Raw genomic sequence first — 22,163 nt, forward strand, 5'->3', positions numbered from 1 at the left:
AAGACTACTAGGGAAGTCCTAGAGCTGAGAAACCCTTTCAAAAAAGTGGCAGGTTATAAGATTAATCCAAAAACTCAAAAGTCCTAAGATATACATAAGATAAAAGGCTGAGAAAGAAATCAGAGAAACATCAGTCTTTACAATTGCCACTAACAACATAAAATACCTTGGGGTAACACTAACCAAACAACTGAAAGACCTGTATAACAAGAACTTTGAGTCTGTAAAGAAAGAAATCAAAGAGGATACCAGAAAATGGACAGATATCCCGTGCTCTGGGAAAGGTAGGATCAATATAGTAAAAACTGCAATCTTGCCAAAAGCAATCGACGGATCGACAGATTCAATGCAAATCCCAACAAAATCCCAGCAATATTTTTGACAGACCTTTCAAGATTATTTCTCAACTTTATATGGAAAAGCAAAAGATCCAGGGTAAACAAAACAGCCCTGTATAATAAAGGAACTTCTGGAGGCATCACCATCCCTCACTTCAAGCTCTATTATAGAGCTATAGTCCTGAAAACAGCTTGGTATTGGCACACAAAATAGACAGGTATACCAATGGAATTGAATTGGAAACCCTGCTCTGGACACACACACCTATGAACAACTGATTTTTGATAGAGAAGCTAAATTTATTCAATGGAAATAAGAAAGCCTCTTCAGCAAATCACGCTGGCATAACTGGATGCTGATGTGTAGAAGACTGCAGATAGATCCCTTTCTATGTGCATGCACAAAACTTAAGTCCAAGTGGATTAAAGACCACAACATAAATCCAGCCACACTGAACTTCTTACAAGAGAAAGTAGGAAGTACCCTCAAAAGAAAAGATACAGGAGACTGCTTCCTGAACATAACACCAGTAGCACAGACACTCAGATAGACAATTAATAAAAGGGACCTCTTGAAATTGAGAAGCTTCTGTAATGCAAAGAATACAGTCAATAAGACAAAACAGCAGCCCACAGAATGGGCAAAGATATTCACTAACCCCACACCTGACAGAGGGATGATTTCCAAAATAAACAAAGAATTCATGTAGAGAGTGTCAAAAAAACAAAAGGATCCAATTAAAAAGAGGGTACAGAACTACACAGAGAATTCTCAATAGATGAATCTAAAATGGCTGAAAGACACTTAAATAATTTTTAAAGTCCTTACCCATGAGAAACAGGCAAATCAACTCTGAGATATCATCTTTCTCCTGTCAGAATGACTGAAATCAAATCACCAATGACAGTTTATGCCTGAGAGGATGTGGAGAAAGGGGATCACTCCTCCACTGCTGGTGCAAACTTGTACAGCCAGTTTGAAAATCAGTATGGAATTTCCTCAGGAAAATGAGAATCAGTCTACCACAAGATTGAGCAATTTGACTCTTAGACATACACCCCAATGTTGCACATTCATACAACCAGGAAATATGTTCAGTGATGTTAAACATTTTTTGTAAGAGCCAGAACCTGTAAGGAAAACCTAGATGTCCCTCAACTGAACAATGCATGAAGAAAATGTACATTTATAGAATGTACTACTAAGTAGCAAAAAAATCCAATTGAATATTGAATTCACCTCCAAATAGATGGAACTAGAAGAAACCATCCCAAGTGAGGCAATCCAGTCTCCAGAAGAAAAACATGATATGTACTCACTCACATATGGATTTTAGACATACAGCAAAGGGTTAAATGTCTACAGTCTACACTGCCAGAAAAAAGGAGGACCCTAAAAGAGACAAAAATAGTTCCCGGGAGAAGAGGAAAGGGACAAGATCTCCTGAGGTAATTGGGAGTATGGGGCAAAGAGAGAGGGGCTTAGGAGACAGAGAAGGGAAGAAGAGAAGGGGAGAAGAGGATATGAAGGAGAAGGAAGATTGAGTCAGGGGAATAGTAGAGGATAGCGAGAGAGAGAGAGAGAGAGAGAGAGAGAGAGAGAGAGAGAGAGAGAGAGAGAGAGAGAGAGATCATAATACAGGGAACCATTATGGATGTAAAGAGGAATCTATTACTAGGGAAATGTCCAGAGATCTACAAGTATGACTAAGCAATAGTAGAGAGGGTACCTTAAATTTCCTTCTCCAATAGTGAGATTGATGACTACCTTATATGCCGTCCTAGAGACTTCACCCAGTATCTGGTGGAAGGAGCAGCAGACACCCACAGCGAAAAGCTGAGGTGACCTCCTGGAATCCAGTTACAGAGAGGGAGCAGTGATGGGAAAAAAGGTCAAGACCAGGCCAGAGCAACCCACAGAAACAGCTGACCTGAGTAAGGGGAAGCTCATGGACTCCAGACTGCTAGCTATGAAAACAGCATTGGAGTGACCCAGACCTCTTGAGCACAGAAGTCAGTTTGGAGGTTTGGGCAATCTATGTAGATCAGTATTTATCCCTAGTACATGAATTGATTTTGGTAGTCTACATCACACAGAGGTATAACATCTCAGTCTAGGCACAGGGGGATGTTCTAGACCTTGTTATAAATGATATGGTAGACTTTGAAAATACCCCATGGAAAGCGTCACCCTCTCTAGGGAGCAGAAAATGTATAGGATAGGGTGTTGGTGGGGTCAGGGGAGGAGGGGAGGAAGAGGGACCTTAAATTGAAATGTCAAACATACTTGTTTCTAATTTAAGTAAAAAATATCAGATAGAAAAATAAAAGAACTACACACACACACACACACACTGACACGTAATAACAAACAATAAAAAATGGACCATGAGTTACGCATAGAGAAGGGGTGGATATGTGGAAATACATGGAGTAAGGAAATGGGAGAGGGAAATGGTATAATTCTCTTATAATCTCAAAACTTGAAAAACAAATATAGCTTTAAATAGCAAATGAGCTATTTACCTAGGAAGGTTTGTCTGTAGTGATATCTTGCTTGTGCAAGTAAAGCCTGCCAGGAGATCAGAGAATGGAGCTTGCCACTAGGAAACCATAGATGTCTGGAGGTTTGTACAGACAGACAGGAAGTGAGATAGCTTCGCAGAAACAGGATATAAGCAGGGAGAAACAGGAAGTTCATGTCTTGTCTGCTCAGATACTAAGGAGGTAAGGTGTGGTTGTGGTTTACTCTTCTCTGGTCTCTTGGCATTTTCCTATGTATCTGACTCTGGGGTTTTGCTACATAGACCATTTAAAAGCTGCATTTACATTTGTCTACACTTAAAAATGAAGCTCAATATCCTTATCAACAAGGGAAATGCAAATTCAAACTTCTCCCAGAGTTTCTGCACCAGAGTTAGAGAATCAGGCAATGAAAGCTTACGCAGAGTCATAGTCTCCTGCCAATAGGGGTGAGGACCACTCTGGACACTGGCAATTCTATGTGCAGGATTATCAAGAAACAAAGTTAAAACTGAAATCCAGCTATACCTCTGCTGAACATGACATGAGAGGCTATTTTAACATACCGGAGACATTCATGAACCTGTGTTTAGTGCTGCACCATTAACAACAGCTAAGACATGGGACCAGCATAGACACCCACCAGATGATGAATGGAAAGAGAAAACACAGTGTATTTACTCAATATACTTTCCTTCAGAAGTGAAGAAAAATGGCCTGATGACATTGGTAGGAAACACGTGGAAAAGGAGACTACTATGTTAAACAAATGAAACCATGGTATTAAAGACAAACAGTATGGGCATTATGATGTGTCAAACCTGGATATAAATATGTCTTGTCTTCTCAGGGTGGCATGGGTGTGTCATTAAATGAGGAGCGGAACACTGAAATAGAAGAAAGCCGTCATAAGTTTAGGAGACCAAGAATGTGATTTGTTGAGGATGAATAATTCATGCTTAGGCCGTAAAAGTAAAGACAGGTTACTAAATACCCTTCAGTAGGACAGAGGGCTGGGCAATAGCTGGTGTCCAGCCTATTTTGCAATGTATCAGGGGCCAAGGTGTAGGGGGTGATCTCCATTTTGGAGGATGTATTTGTGCCATGGTTTTCTGACAGGGACCTGGTGCCATGATGAAAGCAGGGTGGACTGACTCATGTACAGTTTTGGGAAGTCAGCATAAACACCTGTGCATATACGTCAGTTATATAGTGTACATATATAAGGGACATTTCTGTTCTATATATATAGGAGGGCAATCATGATGGATAACCTTCAGTCACAGAGAGGAACTGTAACAGTTGTGATGCTGTTGATTACTGCTACTGTTTGAATGTGAGCTACATCCCACTGCCTCTGGTTTGTGTTTTGATGGTGATGAGGCAGGAAGACACTGAACAGGAACAGAGTGACTGTGGGCACCCCAGGCATTAGTATAGGAGAGGTAGCAGAAAATACATGACAGGACACCCCTAGTCTGCCTTCAAATGCCCTACAAACACTTGGCTATTTTCACCTAGTAAATGCTTTGCCTTCTTGGTAACTATCTATGTGTGTTTGCAATGTTCATTGTAGAGACTTACGACACTGGAAATGTCAGTGTCTCCCTTACAGACTCAAATGCATGCCTGTAACAATGGTCAAGTCAGTGTGGGTTGATTGTGGAACCTTCATGGAGTCCCCAGGATCCCTGCACAGAAGGCTAATGCAGATATATTAAGCTACACAAAATATCCTATGATATTTCATTGAGGGAGAAATCGCTTTCGTGAGAAGCCAAGAAAGCCAAGTACCAAAGATCCACACGCTGCTCTCTGGGCTGCAACTGGACCCCAAAGAGAAAGCTTCTCCTCCCCTAGCTCATTTGTATCCCCATGCATTCTACATATTGTGAACACACCCAAATGGGCATGGTCAGCACTTCAATAGGCAATGCACTTAAGATACCAAAGTGGCAAGCTTTGCCCAAAGGTGTCTGAAAACCAGGTGGTGTAATTTGTGAACGACTGGGTATATAGGAATGAAAATCCCCAAATTTGGTGAATCACAGATTCCAAGAGACTCTGGGGTGAGGCACATGTTGCTTAGCTCAGAGCTTCTGCAGCCAGCCATTGAGAGGCCTCTCATGCACTGTGAAGGTGAAGTCTAACTTCAGTGGAGGTGCTGAGACCAGAGTCATGGCACACCCACCAAAGAAGGCTAAAGCTGACCATTTGGCAAGAGCCAGCCTCAGAGAGTCTGTCAGTTCTCCAGGGACCACATCTGAGTCATTCGCTTGTCTCTGTCAGCCATGGAATTCAGAATATGCTGCTTTTTCTGGCTGGTTATTGTTTTGCTTAGAACTTATTATGCCTTGCTATGGACCCGTAGTTCCATTTTGGATATGAAATTTAACTCCGTTCATTTGTGTGTTGTAAGTCTGTGATGCTCTGTTACTGTTAATTTCACAGATAGTCATAGTTGTTGGACTTCCTTAAATTTGAGGGAAGAAAATGGATTTTGGAGATTTGAGCCCTCCTGAAACTATGATGACTTCTAAGGTTAGGCTGAATGCAGTTGATGCAAGAGACAGTCATTACCTTTTTGCATGAGTGGGCTATGCTGGGTTCTTATAGAGTCACTTGAGCATAGCCTACACCTCTGTGATGCTATACCTCCTCCCTTAGATGGCCTCTAAGTGGTCACAGCACAGATACTACAGGGCACTGATGAGTTCATATGAAATGAGATTCATAGCACAGGATTAGGAAAGTGGACAGAAGGTGCCATCTCTGCACTGAATCCTTTCCAGTCACCAATTATGCTTGGTGAATTCATGTGATTTAACAAGTTGGCATCCCAGGAAATTCCCTGTCAACTTTCAGATCATTGTGGAAATTAGGCATGTGAGCCCCCAGAAACAGCTGAACCAGTGTTGGGAACCTGACCCTATAATGAGAGATTTGTGTACTCCTTCTTCTAAAACACCATCTCACAATCATGCATACCTCAAGCAGAAGGTTTTAATGACATAGTATCTTACTGAAACAATAACAGACAGGAGAAAACATTAATTTTAAGACACAGTGGTAAAAAAATGTAGTGATTTATTAGTGAGAATATGACTGATAATTCACATCACAGTGTTGGCATTCAGTGAATTCACCTTTTTATTCCACAAAGTGATGGAGAGGACCTCTCCTGCTCCTTCTTTCCCCCAGTCCATTCTCCTTAGCACCATGCTGCTCACATCTTGGACAGAAGCTCCTGAGGCAAAGAAAGAGTGATTGCGTTACTCCTAGGCTGTCCTGTTGTTCCCAGTCATGCACCTCCCATTTTTCCCAGCTGGAAGAAAAGCACATATCACATGGATTAGAAAGACTGCAGCACAGTAACTTTGTCACAGTATGTTCCCTGGAGCCCTTTTCCTTCATGGTCACCATATGTAATGCCAAACTACAATACCCCAATCAAAGAGAGAAGGTTGTCATCCCCAACCCGATATAAACTCTCTCCACACTTCATAGATCAGAGCACTTAATCAAACAGTGAACTGCCAGTTGTTCTGAAGATGATGTCAGTGAGTACTTCAGTTCCTTCCTGTCTTCCTGTGTGCAGGTAATGGCAGGGATGAGATGTTGTCATACCTAATCCATCGCCAGTGTGACTTAGCGGTTCTCTTCTAAATTCTCAAATTTAGGTGGCTCCTCTGTATACTTCATCCTTCCACAGCAAATTTTATTTGATTCTTCGTTTGTCTTCACAGAAAAACAACAACAACAACAACAAAACATTATAAAGCAAGAGACTAAGTGTAAAGATCTCGAGTGAAGTAACAAAGAATTAACAATCCATGTCTCACTCACCATGTCACTAAATTGATTGAGGCCCATAGAGTAGCTGACCTTGCCCTGCTCATATTCCGCATTGTGCTCGTCAATTTTTTTCTTATTCGCCTCCCACAGTGCCCTTCTGTATCCTTCTTCATCCTGGAGATGAGTGCAACAGAAAGTAATTTCTTCATATTAACTCCACACATGAGCTGACCAACAGTATTGTAGTGACAGGTAAAGAGGAGGCATGGAGGGGAAATCTCAGGTCACTATAGCCAGGCAAACTCCACACCTAGAGGGTCTGCAGGGCTTGTCTCCCTGAATTCATAGTGTATGTCTTAAGTCAGTCCTCGGTAGTGGCTGGCCTCTGGGACCACATTTATGTGAACGGACTCCTAACAGCAAGGGACATCCTCCCTGAAATCCTCTGGACAGTGCCCATGTTACCAACCTGGCTGTAGGTTTTTTCAAATTTCCTCTTCCATTCCTCCCATTCAGCATCCAAACTTGGATCACGTGATGGAGCAACTGAGGCCATTCTCAAGGAGTAAGACGGTATCAAAAACCTAGGGAACAAGGAATTGTCCAATAACAGTGGTCACCCCACTGTTGTGTGTGTACCCATATAAATGTACATATACTAAATATAATATTTATTTAATCTGACACTTCAGCCTTCTTCCAACACATTGCCACTAGGAATGAACATCATAAATCCTCCTCAATTAATGCGAAGCCCTCCATGGCAGATAACACACAGACAGAAGAAAATGCAGGGTGTATGGGAAACATGGGCACAGCCCGCAGCGACTACAGTCTAATGTCAGCGTGTTTATGAAGCCCGTGTGGGTTGTCTTATGTAGATATTCTGTGTCAGAGGCTGTGAGTGAAGCCTCAGCTTTGCTTTCTGAAATTCCAGCTGACTCTCTAAGAACCTGATGTGTTTCCTTGAGAGAGAAACAGCAGGGCCATCCAGGTCAGCTGTACTCAGTCTGAGTTTGCTTTCCTCCCTACAAACAAACCCTTACTTCAAAGCAAAACACGTAATGAACAATTTTTTAATTGATGCCAGAAGTTTTAAAGAATCAGGAAGGGCATCTCTGATAGTATGAGGAACAAAAGGTGGGGGAGTCAATGATGTAATTCTATTATTTTCTTAAAACATTAAAAACAAAACCAAAGAAACAAGAAAACAAAGTCAACAAAACCTAGAGAAAAGAGAAGCCCCAGGTAACCAGAACAAAGCTGTGAGGATGCTCATGGAGCAAGAGTCAGGCGGATAGAGGGTCTGTGTACCTTGCTTGTCTCTGCTCTCCTGGAGTGCAGCAGCTTCTGTTCAAGGCAGAAACCAGGACTGTGCTCTCAGGGCTACTTAAGAGCTATTTGTAGAAGACTCTAGTGGTGCATTAGCAGAGCAGCCTGTGGCTCCACCCTTTCATTCCCGGAACAATGGTTAGCCCTCCCTAAAGCCTCAGCCTGTCCAATAGAGTAGAGCCATAAGCTAACTTAACTAGTAAGGCAATGCAAGCAGGAAAACATGACACTGGAGAGCAGCCAGACCCTCACCCCAGCTGAGTCATAAAGGCTGTGGCTTTTATGAGAATTCCAAGACTCACAGATGTCCTCTTTTGCACAATTGACAGTCTTGAGAAATAACAAGAATTGTGGGAGAAGAACCCTCTGGGGACAGTTAGTGTGAGCCACAGTCCTACCTCAGGTTGCACATTCATGTGGAGAACATAGGCTACCCTAAGAACCGTGAACGTGCAGCTGATAGCACATTTGAAGAATCAAGCAATGTGGGCATGTCTGTGGCTACCTTGCCTGAAACTCAGCCTATGACAGTCAGCAGCATCTATAGAGAGGATAAAATAACCAGCAGGAAACAGAGGTGTCCGAAGCACTAGACCTCAGTGTCTCAGCCTATGACAAAAGGAGCATCTTCAGTGTGGATGAAATCATCAGAAGAAAACAAGAGATCTTAGAGATGCATGTCATCCAGCCTGACCATCAGTGTCCAGACTTGGGTTTTACAGCTTTAGAAAAAGTATTAGAGTTGCTCAAAAATAAAACAAACAAAACAACAACAAAAAAACAATCCTCATGTGTGCAAAAAAAGTAGATTACAGGGTTCCACTGGAGACAGAAAATTGCTGTGTGAATGGACCTTTCTGTCCAGCATTATCCCACCATCCTTTACCATAGAGGCTTATATTAATTATAAACTCTGTGTCCAATTGTTCAGGTTTCTTATTGCCTAGCTCTCTCTTAATTATTAACCCATATCTACCAATCTATGCATCTCCACATGGTCTTGGCTTACTGAGGAGTGTCCTGGCACCCTCCCTTCCCGATAGTTATGTGGAGTCTCTTTTAAGACCCCACTCTCTGCATTCTTCTTCCCAGACTTCTTCTGATCTGGTAGTCCTGCCTATTCTTACTGCATGGCTACATACATCCCATCCATCCACTGGCTGAAACAGATTTATTCATCAGCCAGTAAGAGAAGCATATATATCTACAGCATGCAAAAGTCCCATCAGTGCAGACTTCACCATTCCAATGACCAGCACAGCTGGGCATATGATTACAGAGCAGATGTAGCAAAAATCAGAAAAGATGATTTAGGTGTGGCTAAAAAATACAAAGAATGTAAATCTGGCTTGCTTCTATTTTAATATATCACATGAAAAGTTTTTTTTAAAAAAAAGTAGATTCATTCCCATTTCCCTTTGAGTTTTCCAAGGTTTTATTGTGCACTTGTCAAACAGGTAATTGACATTTAAGGGTGTTTATGTAGAGTTGGATGTGTGTGCCTTCCCCTCACTCATGGCGGATTGCCAGTGGCCAAGTCAGAGGAGTACCAGATGGCAATTGAGATCAGGGGGACCGGCCCACCAGGGAACAAAACTCTTAATGGATGAATCCCAGAAAGGCATGGTCCTGAGAGCCTCAACTAATGTTGTGTCTTTGCATGTTGGTTGCTGCTATCTTTCTCTGTTATCTGGCATGGTGGGAATGGGTGTGAAGAGATTACCCCATTGCCTGTAATATAGTGTGTTTATCTCAAGGAAATATCCCATTCTATGGGACATTTTTACCTGTGGATTATGATAAAGATGATTTCCTCCTATGCTGTACTGTTAAACTGATGCAATGATTTTAATCAACGATAATGTTAGTTTAAATGGGATTTTGTTTGTTGAGGGTCTTTCATAAATATAGTAAGGAGTTAGGTTAGCATTCAGTTTGGTGGAAAAGGTAATATAGGTAAAGGTGAGATAAAGTGTTGCCACTGCCCATGATAAAGCAGGGGCTGGAAAGGATATAAAGCAAAGCCAGGAAGTGTCATGCAGCTAGAACACATGGCTTTTTTTTTGAGGAGATGTATAGACTATGACTTAGGTTCCTGATTAAGAAAAACAATGGATTTAACAGCTGAGTAATACTCCATCATTTAAATGTATCACATTTTCTTTATCCATTCTTTGGTTGAGGGGCTTCTAGGTTGCTTTCAGTTTCTGGTTATTCTGAATAATGCTGCTATGAACATAGTTGTGTCCTTATGATATGGTTGAGTAACATTTGGATATTTGCCCAAGAGTGGCATAGCCAGGTCTTGAGGTAGATTGATCCCCAATTTTCTGAGAAACCATCAAACTGATTCCCAAAGTGACTGTACAATTTGCATTCCCACCAGGAGTGGAGGAGTATTCTGATTGCACCACATCCTCTCCAACACATGCTGTAGTCAGCTTTTTTTTTCCTGGCAGGTGTGAGATGGTATCTCAGAGTCACTTTGTTTTGCATTTCCCTGATGACTAAGAATGATGAGAAATTCCCTTCAAGTCTTTCAGTGATTTGAGATTCTTCTGTTGAGAATTCCCTATTTAGATGTGTACCCCATATTTAAAAAATTGAATTATTTGGTAGTTTGATTCTAATTTCTTGAGTTCTTTATATACTTTGGAGATCAGACCTCTGTCAGATGTGGGATTGGTGAAGATCTTTTCCCATTCTGTAGGCAGCTGATTTGTATTATTGACCTTGATTTTTGCCTTATAGAAGCTTTTCTATCATGGAAATATTAAGCTACACAAAGTAGGGATGTGTAGAGTGCCACCTTCCCGCCAGCCTGGTTCCAGAGCTGCATCAGTCCCAAATAAACACACAGGAGGCTATATTAATTATGAAGCTGTTGGCCTTTGCTTGTTTCTTACTGGCTATCTCCGACTTAAGTATTTATCTCATCCAATCTAAGTATTTCTCTTACTGGAGAAACGGTCCAGACCTCTTACTTCAATGACAGCTACATGATGTCTGCCTGTGTCTCTCTTTTCCAGAATCCTCCTCAACTCCTAATCCCACCTATCTTGCTTCCCTATTGGCCAACAGTGCTTTATTGACATATACACAGGCCTTCTCATTCAGGGATGTCCTATGATATTTTATTGAGAGAGAAGTTACTTACATGAGAAGACAAAAAAGGCAAGAGCCAAAGGTCTGCTCACTACTCTCTACTACTCAACTGGAACCCAAAGCAAGCGCTACTCCTCCCCCCAGCAATTTTATCCCCCTGCTCCAATACTTTCTAAGTACCTGTGGTCATGCCCAAATGGGCGCAGTCAGCACAATGGGTTGGTAAGATCTCTCCCTACACTTTTCAGTTTTAGGAGGTCCTATTTATTACTTGTTGCTCTAAGTGTATTTGATGCTGGTGTTATACTCAGGAAGTAGTCTCCTGAGCCAAAGAGTTCAAAGCTACTTCCCATTTCTGTTCCACCAAGTTCAGTGTAACTGGATTTATGCTGAGTTCTTTGATCCTCTTGGACTTGAGTTTTGTGCATGGCAATAGATGTGGATCTATTTGCATTCTTCTGCATGTCAACATCCAGTTATGGTAGCATCATTACTTAAAGATGTTTTCCACTGTGTAATTTTGACTTCTTCACCAAAAATAAGGTGTTCATAACTGTGTGGATTTATGTCTGTGTCTTTAGTTTCATTCCATTGAGCCATGCATCTCTTTTTATGCCAATTCAATCTTTATTTACAATGACCTCATGAAATTCCCAGGCAAATGGATGGAACTAGAGAAAATCGTTCTTAGTGAGGTAATTTATACCCATAAAGACAAACACGGTATATTATTAATTCATAAATGGATATTGGGAATGAATTATAGGGTAAGCAACCTACAATCCACAGCTCTTGAGAGCCTAGATAACAAGGAGTGCTAAATAAGATGCGATGCATAAGAAATGCATAGAGATTTCCTGGGTACATTTGAGGTGGAGGAGGGGGTTGGAGGAATGCAAGTTTGAGGGAACAGGATGGGTCTGGGAGGTGTGTTGGTGTAGTACATTGCAGAAGAGTAATGAAAGAGATATGTTGATGAGGTGTCCATTGTAATTATCTGTCTTCAACTCCATCAAAGACCCCAGAAGGATATAATATAAAATCTAGAATTGACATTGACATCTTGCTGCCTGAACAGTCACCCACGATTCCTCTGTTATGTTGGGGCATCAATCTTCAGCCCATTGGCCCAGAGTGTCTGGCAGATTTTTTCAATGAAGCAGAAACCTTGAAGGATCATGATGCCCCTTGGAAGTTTAGCAGTCACTTTCCTGTGGGTCCTGTGTGTCCAGTTTACAAAGCATACAGTTAAGCAGTCCATGAAAAAGCACTTTCTTGTCCAAATGGCTATCCCTGCCACATTGAATGCAAACTCCATAATGAGTTCCTTCGATACCCATCATCCTCTCTGATGTAATTGGTGCTGCCAGGAGTAGATGTGTCTCATTATCATAAAAAGCTCTAAGTTAACAAACCATTTTAAATGCCATATTCTGTAGGTCTTTGAAAGGTTTTGAAGAATACCTATCCATCTGAAATATATCTCTGCATATCTAGAAAAACTAACATAACTGTGTTTTGACTATTAAGACGACTATTTATAATCTGTACATTACATTTTCAAATGAGCAGCACACACATAATACCTAGATAGGAATAGAAATATACAAATGACAAAATTGACCTTAAACTTGTGTCAATAAACAGAAATCTATACCATTGCAAAGTATTCATTTCTATATTATGTTTCCATCCCCTTTTTCTAGAAAGGTATTGATTGTGATAATCAACCATTTATAATCTACCCTGTTTAAATTCAAACAAACATTTATAAACGGTATTTTGGAATTTGGGTGCTATTCTCTCCAAACTTCTTCCTGGTGTTGGGGGGGTGATGTCAATCCCATGGGGATCCTGAGAAAACCCAGAACCATGACCAAATCTTGGCCTTTGTGGTTTGTGAGGCTGCATTGTCTCAGCTGTTCTGGATGTTGGATCTCCTGGGCCATTGTATTAGGAGGTCTTGCCTGAACGGAATCCATATGCTCCCATCTTCGGTGGAAACAAAACAAGAATCTCTTCCAAAGCAACATATCCTTAGATTCAAATTTTGAAGTCAAGATAACACATATATGTTATGATACCTCTTTCCTGCCAGGCTGTTCCCACAGCCACCTTGCCCCATAGAATCACACAGAAGCTGTAGTAGTCATAAAGCTGTTGGCCATTGGCTTGTGTTTCTTATTGGCTCACTCTGTCTTAACTCTTAAGCCATCTCTTTTAACCTAAGTATTTCCATGTGCTCTTGCTGTGCCCAAGTTGCAAAGATCCCAGAAACCACCAGGAAGACAGACCCACCAAACTGTAAAAGCAAGGTTTTAATTGTTTATCTACCCATGACAGGGACCCTGTCTAATAAGCTGACACAGCAGCTTCCAGAGGGAGTGAAGTTTCATGTCTACTGTTCAGTTTTAAATCAAAAGTTACAGGATTACATCAGTAGGTATGGGTTGGTTTCTGATTGGTTGACATTTGGGAAAAATCAGGAGAATTGCTCAAAGTCATATTTTGGCATGAAATACCTGTGTACCAGGTATTCTCGTTGGTCAGTGCTGAGAAGGAACGTTCTGTGGTTTCTATGGCATGGTTTGTTACTTGCAAGTGGCCTGTTGTACACAGTTACCAACAGTTTTTAGAACCATATCCTGAAGTCTAGAGGGGAAGTTTTGGTCCCCCCTGGATTTTCTTTTGTAGCCATACAGTTCCCAGGAACCAAATATCTAGGAGGCTGTGGGAGGGAGGTCTAGAGTTTCCTTTGTTCAGTTTTGGCCCTAGACTCTGGGAGGCCAGAGGATCTGGAGTTTCCTAGTGTCAGAGGCTTAAATGTCTTTTCTGTAGCCTGTCATGGCTGCTAAAGCAGGGGGCAGAGTGAGGGTCTGGTCCCTTTATTTTTAAATTATTGGAAATGAAGCCTTTGAGTTTAGTTTACCCCTTTCAGTTCTATCTTACAGTGGTAGCCAGACCTGCATCTCCTTTGCCTGCTACATGATGACTGCTCAGCATCTCTCAGAGAAGACAGTGATTTCCTGTTTTTCCCTACTTATATCCCGAGTCTGCCCAGCAATGTCACTTTCTGCCTGTCTGTATAGATCTCCAGACCTCTATGGTCAGCTAGTGGCAGTTTCTGACTGGCTATGTCACTTCCTGGGATCACAAGACAACTTCTCTCTGCCTACACCTCTCAGAATCCTCCTTGTCTCCTAGTCCTACCTATCATCCTGCCTGGCCAGTCAGTGTTTTATTCATTGACCAATAAGACAAGCATATACATAGAAGAACATTCCCCATCATATGTTTGCATGTATGTATGTATGTGTGTGTATGTATGCATGTATGCATGTATGCATGTATGTATGTATGCATGTATGTATGTATGTATGTATGTATGTGTGTGTATGTATGTATGTATGTGTGTGTATGTATGTATGTGTGTGTGTGTATGTATGTATGTATGTGTGTATGCATGTATGTATGTATGTGTGTGTATGTATGTATATATGTATGTATGTATGTGTATGTATGTATGTATGTGTGTGTATGTATGTATATATGTATGTATGTGTATGTATGTATGTATGTATGTGTGTGTGTGTATGTATGTATATATGTGTATGTATGTATGTATGTATGTGTATATGTATGTATGTATGTGTATGTATGTATGTATATATGTTCAGCTTAGCAACTTCTCCAATCAAATCTCTTTCTGCAATCAAAAAAATCAAAGAAAACACAATAATATACATAATCCAAACTTTTTTCCAACTTTACTTGACTTATATCACTCTATTTCATTGTCTTTAAATTACTCTTCTAATCTGTGACTTTCTCCTTTTTCCTCCATCTCTCTCTCAAGGATATGTACATTTTTAAACACACTGTGACTGGTTCAGAGGTGGTTTTTTTTGTCTGAATCTGTCCATATTGTGTGTCCAAAATCCCTTTATGTCCAGCAGAATTTTTTTAAATGTTAAGCGAGCATGGCTAGAACTAATGTGGTTGCCTGCCTGTTCGGCTTTCAACCTGGCCGGGCAGCAAAAGGCATTATGGCCAACTCCCCCATGCTATGCTGCTATCATGTAGTGTGCAACTGGTCCATATTGTTTTTTTTTCTTTTTGTATGAGTAAAAGCTGAATCTTCTACCCAGTGCATTGTGTGGCCCAGAAATATTTCTGTGTACCTTTTTAGCAGGAGACCTCCGTGCTCTCCTGCCTGTGCGTACCTATCAGACGTGATGGGGCTGCTTGCTTGGGTGGGGAGTGCTGAGGTGCTGGGCACACTTTCAGATACTTTACTCCTGACCATAAGTGGGCATACAAGCACCTGGACCCACAGTGCGTGGTGGGCCACCGTGGGCTCGCTGTGGTCATTGTGTTAGGCTCAAAAGTGTTCCAGAGCCAGAATGCAGAAGGAGATTTTCTCCTTCTATCTCAGTCCCACTGGCCCAGTTTTCTCTCCACCCACTGGTCCCACAGTTGCTTAATGAATAGCCACTCTGTGACTTACTATCAGTTACAATTGTTTAGCCAATGGCTCAGGCTTCCTACTGGCTAGCTCTCTCTTAACCTGGAGTCTGAACATTTTTTCAAGCACTTTTGTGTCTTTCAGCCTTCATTGAGACGTTTAGTGTTATTCCAATGGTCCACCTTCACACGCTGGTTGGGGTTTTTCCATTGCCTCTTTTAATATCTTCCTTGGCTCTGCATGTTTACTATTTTGATTATTGTGTGTCTTGGAGGATTTAATCTCTGGACCTGTCTTTTTTTGTTGTTCTATAAGGTTCTTGTACCTTTACAGGAACCTCCTTCTTTGGAATTTGGAATTTTTCTTCTTTGTTTTTATTGAAAACATTTTCTATGCTTTTGGCTAGGGTTTCTCCTCCTTCTTCTGCTCCTATTACTCTTTTTTTTTTAGTTTCCCACATTGCATGGATATTTTTTGTATGAATGTTTTTAGATTTAATGTTTTTTTTTGACTGAGGTGTCCATTTCTTCTACCTTGTCGTCACTGTCTGAGATTGTCCCTTCCAAATCTTACACTCTGTGGCTGGGACTTAACCTGTGAGGGTTTTGTTTGACTTCTTAAATTTTTCATTTCATGTTGTATCTCATTTTAGGTTTTCCTTAGTGATTGTATTTCTACTTTCACATCTTGAACTATTGTCAGCATTTCAATGCACTACTTTTGTTTGTTTTTGTGTGTGTGCATTTTCACAGACTTCTGTTTTGGACCAAGGGGAGAACAGCTCCCGTGATCTGCTCCAGAGCTGCTAAAAAGAAAACCTCAGGAGAGTGGGTTTAAGAAATTTTTTTTATCTGGGAGTAATTAGAAATAAGTCTCTATCTATCTGACAGGTAAGTAATGAAACACAAGCACTTTCTGATGGTAACGTCTCATTTACTCCATCTTAATCAATCCTCTCTGAATTCTCTCCGCTTCCACACTGCTGCGTAGTTTTTTCTTACAGTTCCTGATGACCTCTAAAACAGCCTCCACTACTTACAGCTCTGCCCACTTCCTTTCTCCTCTGTCCAATTCTCCTCTTGCTCTTCTATGCCTAGAGTTCAATGAAATGCATCGCTCCACATACCCAAATGTGCGTAACACAGCGAAAGAGGTGCTAAGAGAAAAGTTCATCAGACCATGCGCCTTCCTAATGAAATTGTAGATAAAATTTAAATGTCCTTGTGAAAATCAGATGTAAAGTAATTGAGAGCACAGACTAAAGTACTATAGTGTGTTCATGGTGAAATCACCCTTCAGATTTCATATCACACTGTGTATCTTAGAGGGTTTCGGGATTGAATCCCACACAGCACAACACTACGCACTGCAATGGAGAGGCCCCCTGCTCTTTCTTCTTCTATTTCCCCCCTTGTCCAGCCTTGTCACCATCACATTGGTCACATCTTGGGGTCGAGGGAAATTCAAGACTTGTGAGTCATAGGACATATTCTTACTACCCAATAAACAGCAAGAATCCCATCATGTCCCATAAATACTATTTACTGTTTTCATTTTAATGATTATGTATTATAATCATTAATATACTGATTCATTTTAATGATATATATCAGTAGGCATGGTAAAAGAACTGGTATTGAGGAATGCTGAGAATAAGAGAGCATTCCCCAGAGAAGAGCTCAACAATTGGCCATCCTATACCAAAGGTCAGACCTGAAAACTTGGATACAATCAGCATTATATAGACTAAGCATGTTGTTTTTATGTAATTTGGAATACATGTAATAACATTTTTAATGAAAAATCAAGCTATGAATTGGAAGAGAGTAGGGAGAGGTATATCAGCATATTTGTATGGAGGGAAGGGAATGGGGAAATAATGTAATTATTGTTGTGCCCAAATTCTGAACCTCCCAAATCACCAAGAGACCCAACCCAATTCAAAAGCAAAGAGTCTTTAATTAATTAACGAATTAACTGTAGTAACTCAGGTCCCCCTTCCACAGCAGGTGGAGCAATAAGGACCTGGTGGGTCCGTGTGGCAGGGAATTTATTAGGGTAGAGCAAGGGGAGTGTCTGGGGTCTGCAACAGTTTCAGGATTGGTGCACTTCCAGGCTTGGGAGACCTGCCCTATGTTGAGTGGTCAACTGTACCTACAGGTAGGTTGCTATAGCCTATAGGCCCTCCCAGGGTGGTTGCTATGCTCTACACTCCACTGTTACCATAAAGCTCAGTCCAGAGCCCGCCAGCTAACTTCTGATTGGTTCCTTGCCACATGGAGGATGTCTGGCTTCCCAGTGACTGGGGCAAGGTCGGGCAAGGTCAGAAGCTCAGCACATCTTGCTGAGTCAGAGGCCTACCTCTTACTGGGTCTTTTCTACAGCCTGTTACGGCTGCCAAAACAGGGGGCTGGGTGAGGCTCTGGTCCCTTCAATTATAATCTCAAGAACTAAAAGATGTAGAAAAACAAATTTACGTCACTATTACTGGTGCATGATTTTCAGAAAATGCATGCATGGTTTAAAAACTAAGGATTTTTGATCAGTATGTGTTCTTTGAAAACACAGCTGCAATAAATGTCTGGAACTTATTCTAGTATTGTAGCTCAGCACTATGCTCCCGAGACCTCTGCCCTATGCACTAGTGGTTGCTTCTTTGTTCTTCTGAGCCTGTCCTACGTGGGAGATTTTCAGTTTTCTTTCCCATACACCCACTGATGCCATTTGAGTTGTTCTCCGTTTGAAGGTGAATAAAGTCTTTTAGTATTTTCTTAAAAAAAAAAAAAAGCAAAAGAGGTTCACAGTACCACAGAATAAGGGGCCATCTCTTTGCACTAGATGCAAGCAATTTTCACTTGTCAAATTCATGCGGGTTAAAACCATTGAATTCCAGAGATTTTCAAATAGACTTTTCAGATCAATGCTGACAGAGGGCCCCCGAAGGCCTAGAAAGAAAGCTTAATCAAGGATGCAATGCTGACTCCATGGTGATCAGACCCACTAACACTCCCTCCTAGAACACCAACCCACAGTCAGCTATTCCTGCAAGCAGAATTATGTGTTAACCACATAAAAATTCACTTCCACGCAAATGGAAAGAAACCAGAATACTGCATTTTAAGTGGAGCTTTATTTTGAGGACATAGCTTTGTGTATTCTCTTTTTAAAAGTTAAGTCTAAAAATCATTCTGAGAAACATTAATACAAAGGAGTTGAGAGCATGGGTTAAAGTATCTGTAAGGGGTTTTGTTTTGTTTTAGGGTGAACATGCCTTGGAGTTCACACCACACTGTGGCTCTTAAGGTATTTGATTGTTGGATCCTACGATGGGGAGCCCCCTTGCTGTTTCTGCTCCTCTTCCCCCAGTTCAGACATTCTTTTTTTCCCACCATCATGCATCTCCCATCTTGGGGCAGACGTCTCTGAGACAAAGGTGTAGTGGTTTCTCCACTGGTTGACTAACTTTATGTTGCCATCCATGTTACTTCTACTGAAATAAAAGCACATGTTGCATTAATCAGGAAGAATGCAGAAAGGTGGTTTTGTCATAATTACCCCCCTCCGCCCCCTCAACATCTGTCCTGCAAGGGCACTAGCCGTGTTTAAAGCTCAGCAAGCTGTACATTTACCCTGAGCAAGAAGAAAAAGTTTGTCACCTACAACCAAACATCGACTCTAGCCACAATCCACCGAGCAGAACACACTTAGGCTAGCGGTGAACTATGAGTTGTTCCACAGCTGACATGAGTGAGAACTTCATTTCGTTCTTTGCTTCCCAGAGGGCAGTTGAGTGTGGGAATATGACGCCCTCATACCTGATTCTGTACAGGAGCACCTTTCCCTGCCAAACCCTCAAATTTAGGGGCTTCATCCGTTGGCTGTGCTTCAGTGGTTTCCTCCTCTCCAAACATGGGGAACAAAAGTTTATCCATAATATTCTTGAATTCACTGTCGTTCTTCATGGGGAAAGAAAAAAAGCAAACAGAACATTGAAAACCATCAGACTAACTGTGAAAATGTGAAGCGAAGAGATATGGAGCTAAGCCATCTAAGCCACACTCACCAAATCATCAAAGTCGTCCATTTCTAAGTTGAAGCCGCCGTCATTCTGGTCGTTTTCCTTTTTGTAGAGTTGAATAAAGCAAAATGAGATGTTGAAAACCAAAGGGCTAACTGTGAAAATGTGAAGCGAAGAAACACGGAGCTAAAGCCGCCTAACCCGCACTCACCAAGTCATCAGCGTCTTCCGTTTCTGCTTGGACGCTGTCACTGTTTTTGCCGTTTTTCTTGTTGTAGAGTTCAACTTTCTTCATAAATTCCTCCCATAGTTCTCTTCTGAATCCTTCGTTGTTCTAGAAATAACGTAAGTGACAGCATTTCCTTCATGTTAACTACACACACACACACGCACGCACGCACGCACGCACGCACGCACGCACGCACGCACGCACGCACGCACGCTGACTAAGTAGGCTTGCTGGGACAGATAAAAGGGGAGTCCCGGAGTCTCAGAACACTATAGTTACCCACTCTCCACACCCCACATTTCAGCAATGCAGGCCACCTCGTGTTCCATAGCATACAACTTCAAGAAGTTCCTTGGCGGCAGCTGATCCCTATGGCCTAACTTATGCTTCAATACTCCCATCAGCAACGACTAGTCCTTCTGAGATCCCTTTGGGAAGCTCCCGTGTTACTAACCTGCTGGTTTTCTATTGGCTGCTCTTGCTGTTCTGCACCCAGGCTGGGATCAGAGGACTTAGAGGCTGACACCACCGCCAAGCCCAGGATGACCAGGAAGACAGCAGGAGCCATGTCTCAAGCACCTGGAGGAAAAAGGGGAGAAATCCTAGTCTGCACACGTCAAAGTTACTACAGTGTTTCCTTCTTTACTGAGAAATCAGAGCGGCCAACGGTTGGGGATTCCAAGCATTTATCTAAGCAATATGTAATAGGCTAAAAGGCACGGTTTGTTTGAAGAAAACATGCGGATGTATTTGTAGGGCCACCAACATGAGTAGCTTGCTCATGGCTCTGGGGATGGAAATAGTAAGTAACGTGAGCTTCAGTTATCAGACAGATGTCCGTGTACCCCATGATTCCAAAAGCTATAGCTGTAACTAAGGACGTAAGGCAGAGGAGTAGGTCTAGAACTTTTGGGAGTAAAAGAACTTCAAGAACTGAGGGACACTGGATTCCTTCCAGCATATTATATAGTAGGAGTTACCCTAGGTCTTGGACCCTGTCCCCTCTTGAATAATAACAGTGAAGCCTCTCCTTTCCAGTGGACGTAGGGAAGATAACATCTACCCATCCCTCTGACACACATTGTCACTGCGCCTCCGGGGTCTCTGCTCACTGCCTCAAAGAGGAAGGGGTCCACAGGGTCATGCCACTAGAAACCAGAACCACTAGTGTTGAGCGGAGTGACGAGAAAGGGCTTCACAGGGTCATGCCCCTAGAAGCCAGAGCAAGTGGAGGAGGGCAGAGAGAGTACTCGCAAGATACTCAGCTCCAGATGCTCCTGTCTTCCATTGAACTCTCCCCCCGGCCCCCGCCCCCGCCAGGATATGCCAGGTCAGGGGCACACTGCTCGGTGTTCCCTCTGAGCAGGCAGGAAGAGACCCGAGGTTTTGACTCGGTTTGATATGGAAACAGTGATCTCAGCTGAATGGGAAGCGCTGGGCATGGCTGCCATTGTGCAGGGGACCAACTGTCATGCCCTGAGACCAGGCTCGCACTTGTACTCCTGGGGATCCAGCACGAAGTTGGACGCCCGAGGGGCCTGGTTGGCTCTTTCATTCCTCCGCCCATCTTCCTCTGCTTCTCTACCAAAGGCTCCAGAGGGTAAGATTTTCTCATTCTTAATAGATCTGCCTCATTCTCCGGGGAGTCTCTCCAGGACTCTCCTCCAGTTCCCAGCCTGCTTTGGCAGAGCCAGGGCCTCACCTGAAGTGTCCAACGCTGCAATTGTGGAACTCCACTGACTCTGCTCTTCACTGGTTTCCTGGGGATCCAGAATCTATCCCTGCTGCGCGCTATTCCGTCTTTAAATCCCTACTCTCTGGCTGTGAAGCCCCACCCAACAATCCTAACTTCTTTATGGTTGGGAGTGCTGGTGACAGCATTGGGCCTCAGGCTCTATCACTCCAGGTGTTAACAGAAATCTGATTTCACCCTGTCCTGGAGGATGGAGTGATGGGTTGTCACAGTGGACTAAGGGAGGTGTGGGGGGATGTGCAAAGCCCCCCTTTTTAGGCTTTTATTTATTTATTTTTATATTTTATTTTTAAATTTAAATTAGAAACAAGGTTGCTTCACATGTCAATTCTAGGTCCCTCTCCGTTTCGCTCCCCTCCTCCTATGCCCTCCTTCAAAGGCCCCCTTTAAAAGACAGTAGGGAATGAAGCCTTGAAGCCTGGGATCCTTTAGTACCCTGTAGTTGTGCTTTCTTTAAGAAAAAAAGTGTTTCCAGGTCATTTTGAAGTATATTCAAGTTTATATTCGGTATATTCAAGTTTAATGTCTCCTGGTGGGAATACTTCCCCAGTGTCTGGGTTGAATCCGGGCGGGTTTAAAAAAATAGTTAGGGGAGAGGCTGGAAG

The 22,163-nt window shown here is 42.2% G+C and overlaps 2 protein-coding genes across 3 annotated transcripts; both read right to left on the bottom strand.

The window, feature by feature from the left end:
• Positions 1-5,931: 5,931 nt before the first annotated feature.
• Positions 5,932-8,064, bottom strand: LOC101834565 (protein CTLA-2-beta). The gene is made up of 5 exons (XM_040756230.1): positions 7,971-8,064; positions 7,126-7,240; positions 6,708-6,830; positions 6,489-6,599; positions 5,932-6,108 (listed from the first exon to the last, which is right to left on the bottom strand). The coding sequence occupies exons 2-4, from the start codon at positions 7,210-7,212 to the stop codon at positions 6,510-6,512; spliced, it is 300 nt and encodes a 99-aa protein (XP_040612164.1). The 5' UTR covers positions 7,213-7,240; positions 7,971-8,064; the 3' UTR covers positions 5,932-6,108; positions 6,489-6,509.
• Positions 8,065-18,669: 10,605 nt separating this feature from the next.
• On the bottom strand, positions 18,670-20,647 carry LOC121143793 (cathepsin J-like). 2 transcript variants are annotated; one of them, XM_040756231.1, is made up of 5 exons: positions 20,260-20,647; positions 19,788-19,910; positions 19,622-19,678; positions 19,374-19,514; positions 18,670-19,045 (listed from the first exon to the last, which is right to left on the bottom strand). In XM_040756231.1, exons 1-5 carry the CDS (start codon positions 20,371-20,373, stop codon positions 19,040-19,042), a joined length of 441 nt encoding a protein of 146 aa, XP_040612165.1. In that variant the 5' UTR covers positions 20,374-20,647; the 3' UTR covers positions 18,670-19,039. The 2 variants fall into 2 exon arrangements, with proteins under 2 accessions (XP_040612165.1, XP_040612167.1); XM_040756233.1 differs by having other exon boundaries at positions 18,670-19,048.
• Between the last annotated feature and the right edge of the window lie 1,516 nt (positions 20,648-22,163).

This window comes from Mesocricetus auratus, unplaced genomic scaffold (genome assembly GCF_017639785.1).
Source record: "Mesocricetus auratus isolate SY011 unplaced genomic scaffold, BCM_Maur_2.0 Super-Scaffold_100013, whole genome shotgun sequence".
NCBI classification, from domain to species: domain Eukaryota; kingdom Metazoa; phylum Chordata; class Mammalia; order Rodentia; family Cricetidae; genus Mesocricetus; species Mesocricetus auratus.